The 6,927-nt window shown below is 30.0% G+C and overlaps 1 protein-coding gene across 1 annotated transcript; it reads right to left on the bottom strand.

Annotated features, from left to right (window-relative positions):
• Positions 1-1,724: 1,724 nt before the first annotated feature.
• LOC114395650 (HVA22-like protein c) lies at positions 1,725-5,568 on the bottom strand. The gene is made up of 5 exons (XM_028357480.1): positions 5,408-5,568; positions 5,250-5,276; positions 5,018-5,140; positions 2,876-3,134; positions 1,725-1,971 (listed from the first exon to the last, which is right to left on the bottom strand). The coding sequence occupies exons 1-5, from the start codon at positions 5,476-5,478 to the stop codon at positions 1,903-1,905; spliced, it is 549 nt and encodes a 182-aa protein (XP_028213281.1). The 5' UTR covers positions 5,479-5,568; the 3' UTR covers positions 1,725-1,902.
• Positions 5,569-6,927: the final 1,359 nt, after the last annotated feature.

Raw genomic sequence — 6,927 nt, 5'->3', positions numbered from 1 at the left:
ATTGAGTCCAGATTGATTCACACCAATGACTTGTTGGTATTAAAAATTGATTTTAAACAATAAAGTTTATTTAATTTAATTATACTTTTTTTAAAAAGGAAAACGTCATTTAAAACAATATTAATTTATTAAAAATTGATTTTAAATAATGAGTAAAACCACTAAATCTTTACTATTCTTTTAAAATACAAACATGTTGTACTACGATGATAGATTATTAAAAATAAATTCAAATATTAAACATATTAAATATATCTTTTTGTGTCATTTAATATTAATAAGTTAACATATCAATTTATTTTACCAAGCACACAGTTAGCTTATAGGTTTACAACTTGTTAGGTCTTAGACCTAGCCAAGCTTAAGCTTTTTTAAGTGAACATACTTAACATTTAGAAAGATACATAAACATAAAGTTTTAATATGTTATAACAAATATCATAGAAAATGATAATATTAACAAAAAAAATTATTTATATTTATTTAAATAGGTCAATTTATTAAGTTTAAAAAACAGTTTGAATGACTCAAAATCTAATATTTTTAATTAAATAAACTTTAATAAAAGACTTGATCTGATTATTTTTTTTGTAAAAACCTGATCACACATTTGATGAGCATTAATCTAACTTATTTTCACTTAGAGAGTTTTAAGTGAATTAAGTAGCGGATGTAGGTTAGTAGCTATGTGGGCAATTGCCCCACCATAGTTATTAAAACCGAATCGACCTAATTTGTTCGACCAGGACCCATTGTCCAGAACATTTGATTAAGGTGCAGGATTGGAAATGGAAGCAATCCAATTTGGCCTGGTTTAACTTGGTCAGATTTGAGGAAATCCGGTGACTCGAACCGAGTTGATCTGGTCGAGAATTTTTTTTCCTAATTCCTATAACATGTTAAATTGTTAATAACTAGTTATTGAATGACATATAATATGCTCCTATAATATTATTTTTTTAATCTTATTAATATATAATAACTAATTATTATCATATTGATCATGATATGATGTAATATTTATGTGTTTTATACATCTTTACCTGACTTATTTATAGTCATTTGATAAATTTTGTATTTAATCCTAAAAAATAAGAATTTTCTTAATTACTTAATGATACACACAATAATTTATAGTAATAAATTTTTATATAATATTTATAGTTTGATCATGACAATGAATTTAATTTTAAGTATAAAAATATGAATTGATTATATTTTGTTAGGTATATTATATTATTTTTTTTTTTTTCATATATGTACTGGGTCAATCAAGTCAATATATGACCCATGGATTAAACTTCTGATCTATTGACTCTATGTCTTAATGGGATCGATGACTGATTGGTTTTCATAACACTAGTCCCACAAAATTCATTTTTTTTCTTACTTAAATATATGATTAAATAATTATTATTTTTGCCCCATAAAAAATAGGTGTTATCACATAAAATAATTTTTTAAAAAAATATTATAAAATTATAAATGATAAAAAAGAAAACAAATTCATACTAATTTTTTGCACTTTGCTCCCACTAATTTTTTTTTTCTAAATCCGCCACTATCTTGAAATCAATTCAAATGTTAACACTTCCGGATTTCCTCAGTCATCAAACTCAATAATAATCATCACCAACTTTAATAGAAAGTGGAATTAGGAAGCTCCTTTGCCATCTTTCAGATCAGGATGATTATGGAAAAACAACTATCTATTGAAAAAATCATGAGAAGAGAATAATTAGTACGTAGTTTATATTTCATCCCACAAAATAATCTACTGAAATATTAGTAACTGCCAAAGTGACGCATCAACAAAGTTACACACATATGGTCATCATCAAAGATCACACAATGTGATATATTGAAATATTAGCAACAGCCAAAGTGACACTTTAACAAAGTTCAATATATGTAGTCATCATCAAAGATCATGTAATTTCCATTCCTCCTTGCTCTAGCTTGTCTGTCATTCTGAAAATCAAATCAAATTACGTTTTTCTGAATTAAAGTATTGTTCCAAACACAAACGAAGTGAAACTTGCTGCGGAAAAAGGCTATCACCCTATAAATTTACCACAAGAGAATGACTAAAAATGTATAACACATGTATTTCAACTTGTAATTGAAATTTCAGCTTGTAATTCCTGGTTTTCTAGCTCAAATGATTCATACAAAGAGAAAATATGGAACTTTTTTATTCTGTTTATTTATTTTTTATTGTGTAAGAAAATATCGAACTGATAAGAGTCAATGTGGAAAATAAGATAGATAATATAGATTTATGTGATAAATTCTAGTTTTCTACATTACATATATTCCAAGGACTAGGAGCCAAATCTCTCCTGGTTTATTGCAACAATCCAGACGACAGTTATACAAGAAAGTTATAACGATTACTCTCCCATGCTAGTTAGCCTTTAAGAGTGACTTGTACAAAATTCTGCTTTTAGTTCATAATTAAATTAAATGTTATATATTTAAATTTTCTTTTCTTTTCTAAGAGTTTACGGTGGGTTGAGTCCTACGAGGTCATAGGATCAAGACAGACTTCAAAACTTAACAATTTATAAAAATATTTATATCATCCATCAATAAAATTTTCACATCTACAATTAAATTTAAATTTCCATTCTTTCAAGATATGAGTCCTACCCTTATCAACTAAACTAACCTTTGTTCAACATTTTTTTAGATTTTTCAAAGGTATAATTTGGGGGAGGGGAATCTAAATTAAGTGCATCATGTAATTCCCGAATAACATAAGCAAGTTGAATCGTCCCAAAGCCATACTTTCTCAAATGTTAGAAAGATCTTAACTTTGAAGCAGAACTAAATATTCTTCACTAAAGATATTGGGTAATATGTGCGTACGTACCTTGTTTATAAGTCTTTCAAAGGCTTCTGTACCATGCTCTTCCATGTATCTCTCAGCAGCACTTAGAACATCGTCTGGCTCATTGAATAAAGACTTCTTTTGCGGAAAATACCAGATTTGAGAGCCTTGTGGAATTGGGATTTGGGGGTTCATATAAAATGGTCTGATGTAATTCCTATAAACAACCGCAGCCCCATTGAAGTGAGGCAGAACCAACCAGCAACTGAATATCAACTTGGCAAAAAGCCAAATGGGAAGCCTGAAATTAGCACCACAATAATTATATTGGAGAAACACTAAAACAAGTTAAAGCAATGAAAACAAAATGAGAAAACATTGCAAAGACAATCAAGCATCCTCACTCACCATCTTTTCTTAAATAATCAAAAACACAAAAGAAAACAAAAGTCATGGCATTTTAAGTTTGACACAACTGCTTCATTTTATCAGCAGCCTCTAAATCCTGTGAATACAACAAAAAATCCATGTGGCCTATTCTTGGTCGCACAGGGGACAGAACAAACAACTTGCAGCGTATTAGGTTCACTTGGCCTAGGAGTTCAAAGGATGGATATTGGAGGTGAATGGAGAAGGAAAGGGGAAAGAAGTCGTGAGTTCAAATCCCTTCATTAGATAGAACTGATATTTGACAATAAAAAAAAGGATAAATATCCAAATTCATCCCTTTTAGTGTATTTTGCTGACATATTAGTTCCTGATAAATGAAAAATTATATTTTTATCCATGAATTTGTAAAAAATACCAACATATTAGGTCTGTCGTTAGTTTGATCCATGAAATTTAATGTCTTTGCTAATGTGACAAGTGAGGACTAAAATGTCATGAGAAAAGTTTATCAATTGGGTAACTAACTCAGCAAGATCAACTTGTCATTAAAATATCATGGACTAATTTGTCATTTTTTGAATTTATTTTCTCCTTTCTTCCTCCTCTATGCTCTTGCTTTCCTCCTTTCCTCTCTTTCTCTCCTTATTTTTCTTTTTTCTTCTTATTCTTCATCCTCTCATGGAATCCATACCTTGTAAGAAACAACAACAACCCTAATTTCCTTTTCCATTTTCAATTTGATCTTCTATCATTGCAAATTTCGTCTACAAATTATTAAATTATTCATATGCATCATCCCTTTCCTTTTTCACTCTTTTTTTTATAATTATTTTACAATATTGATAATGCATATGAGAGTAGATTGATGGACGTGATGAGTGGCGAGGGATCTTGACTGCTTAAGCATTGACTTTTTGGGCATTTAGGCACCATCTAGGATGACAAATTCCTTTGCTTTAGAACTGGAACACCATCCAAAATTTGTGATTTTCAAAGTTATTTTATTTCGCCCTCGAACCAATTCAATAACACCCAATCAAGTAATCACCAATATATTTAAGATTTTCTGCCACCGTGAAAGGAGGGAATAAGAAGGAAAAAGAAAATAAGGAGAGAAAGAGAGGGAATCATCGTCGGAAATATCTTTTTACATTAGCTTACTGTGATACAAGAGAAAGAGGAGGAGAAAGAAAGAAAGGGCTAGGAGAAAAAAGAAGAAATAAATTTTAAAAATGATAAATTAATCTATCTACATCTTAATGATAAATTGATTACTCCGAGTCAACTATCCAATTGACAATTTTTTTTATGATATTTTGGTCCTCATTTATCATGTTAGTAGAGACATTAGACTTCACATACCAAACTAATGACAAGACTAATATATGACATTTTTACACATTCAAAGATTAAAAAAAAAATAATTTTTCATCTTTTACATACTAATATACCAAACACTTTCAAAGACAAATTCAGGTATTTACCCAAAAAGAAAAAGAACACTTGGCCCAATTTCTAGCATGCAAATGCAGACTTATTGCTCACTTATTCGAAAGCCCTTAAATCATATTGATATATAAAAACACTTGAAGGTAAACAAAACCAAGCAATGTGAGACATCAACCTTAATACTCCATAAAACACAACACAAAGGGGTAGTTATATTGTGAAGCAACTATATATAAAGTAGAGAGAGCACATTCAGTGTTGAACCATTTACAAATTATATCGCATGACATGATAGCATAAATGAAGTCATAGATTCACCCATGGTCATTAGCCAAAGGAGCTTACAGTTCAAGAACTTTGGCAAATGTGAGCTCAAAGATTGTGAGAATGGAATACAGAATCCAATACGTGAGCCATTGTTGATCGTCAGTAGTAGACTTGGTCTCGATGGCCTTAATTGAAGCATATCTAACCATAAACACAAAAAGGGTATGTAGAAAAAGTTGAAAATTCAGACATACATTCCCCGAATGAAAGAAAATACAAAAAAAAGAAGAAGAAGAAGAAGCATACTTACAAAGGGTAAACAAGCGTAACCAAGGGCCTGGAGAAAAGACCAAACAGAGAATGAATTTATAACAGATCAAAATAATATCCATAAAATGAGAAAAGAGTTAAACAAAAAAAAAAAATTGAATTAGTGTCTTGCAATGGCGTAAGAAAAAAGAGACATACAGTGCAAGAACATCAAAGTTATTGAAGACAACTTGGAGAAAGTTGTTGTTGTTGTCGTCAGAAGCACCCATATTTTGCAACGAAGTTCTGTTTCTACTGCTTCTGTGGAGAACTGAGAAAAGAGTGTTAAACCAAAAAGTGACAAAAGAAGAAGAGAGAGAAGCTTGGAAAAAAGTGACCAAAAAAAAAGTAACAAAAAGAAAATGCGGGAAAGTTGGCAAACAGCAGTACTCTGAAAAGAACTGATGTTTTGGACAATCTATTGCACACGACCATCGAGGCACCGAATTTTACTTTTTTTACTCTGTCACATACCAAGATAATGAAAAAATATAGACTAATTTTTCTTACGTGGAATTCTGAAATTTGTTTGCATGAAGTTTTATATTCAAAATTTATTTTCATGTGATGTACTACCTTCCTTTTTATATATAAAAAATAGGGTAAATGGTGAAATTATTTTCAAAGTGTAAGATATTTATAAATTAATTTTGAGTAAATAGATATTTTGGTCCTTAACTTTTGATCCCTTTTATAAATTAGTCTTTATCTTTTTTGAAATATTAAAAATAATCCTTATCTTTGTATAAATTTTACAAAATAGTCTTTACCATTAAATTTAAAAATAACATCGTTAATAAGATGCATTGTTGACAATTTTAGTGCCATATAGACTATCCAACGTGATAAATTGTTTCATATTGTGACACATAGACTGGACTTTAATACAAAATTTAAAAAGTTGTCAAATATTTTCTTTTTCACTTGCTTTTTTTCTCTCAAATTAGGGTTTCTAAAAAAACATAACCCAAATCGAGCCTTAGTTATTTCATTCACAAGACATCAAAATGTAATAACTTGCCCCCCAGCTTCCTTCAACTGGAAAAAAAAAAGTAAATAAAAAAATTCTTGGAATCACTTGTTTGCATCTTTGTGATGTATAAGAAAATTTAAGTTCTTGAATGCAGTGATAACCAGTTGTTGAATGGTGCACTTCATGAAAGGCACATTTAAGTATAGAGAGTTTCAAGAATTTTTAAAGTAAAGATAGCTTTCCAGGAGTATTCTCAAAAGGAAAAAGAATCGAGAATATACAAAATTAATAAGGAAAAAGAAATTAATAATAGAATCGGCGAAAGGAAAAAGAAATAGAAAACCTTGCACTAATGGAAATTTGCAATTGAATAAATTGGCATTGCTAATAGTTACTTGATATCTGGATCTTCCTAAAATTGAAGGCAAAAATTCAAGTTATACAATTCGGAACCGCACATAACTTCTTCGAAAGAAAAGGAAGGGTGAAAAGAAATCATACGGAATCGAGAATATTGAGAGCTTCACGAGAGGCTTGGTGTTCTCTACCGCCATCGCAAGTGATGAAAAAACCTTGCATGCCTGGCCGCAGAGGGTACGAATCCTTCTTCTTCACTGCCTTCAGAAAAAAAAAATCATGAAAACAACAACCTCATAACGTTCTTCTTTTTTTAGAAACCCTAATTTGAGGAAGAAGAAGCAAGTGA

The sequence above is a fragment of the Glycine soja genome, chromosome 18, assembly GCF_004193775.1.
Source record: "Glycine soja cultivar W05 chromosome 18, ASM419377v2, whole genome shotgun sequence".
NCBI classification, from domain to species: Eukaryota; Viridiplantae; Streptophyta; class Magnoliopsida; order Fabales; family Fabaceae; genus Glycine; species Glycine soja.
Note: the sequence above shows the minus strand (reverse complement) of the source record. Positions and strands in the feature narration are given on the sequence as shown.

Bases quoted from the DNA above. Each gene is read 5' to 3' on its own strand.
- LOC114395650 (XM_028357480.1), bottom strand. From the start codon at position 5,478: ATGGGTGCTTCTGACGACAACAACAACAACTTTCTCCAAGTTGTCTTC. The intron at 5,141-5,249 runs GTAAGTATGCTT...GTTTATGGTTAG, and splicing joins GTTACGCTTGTTTACCCTTT to ATATGCTTCAATTAAGGCCA. The intron at 3,135-5,017 runs GTAAGCTCCTTT...TGCTAATTTCAG, and splicing joins TTTGCCAAAGTTCTTGAACT to GCTTCCCATTTGGCTTTTTG.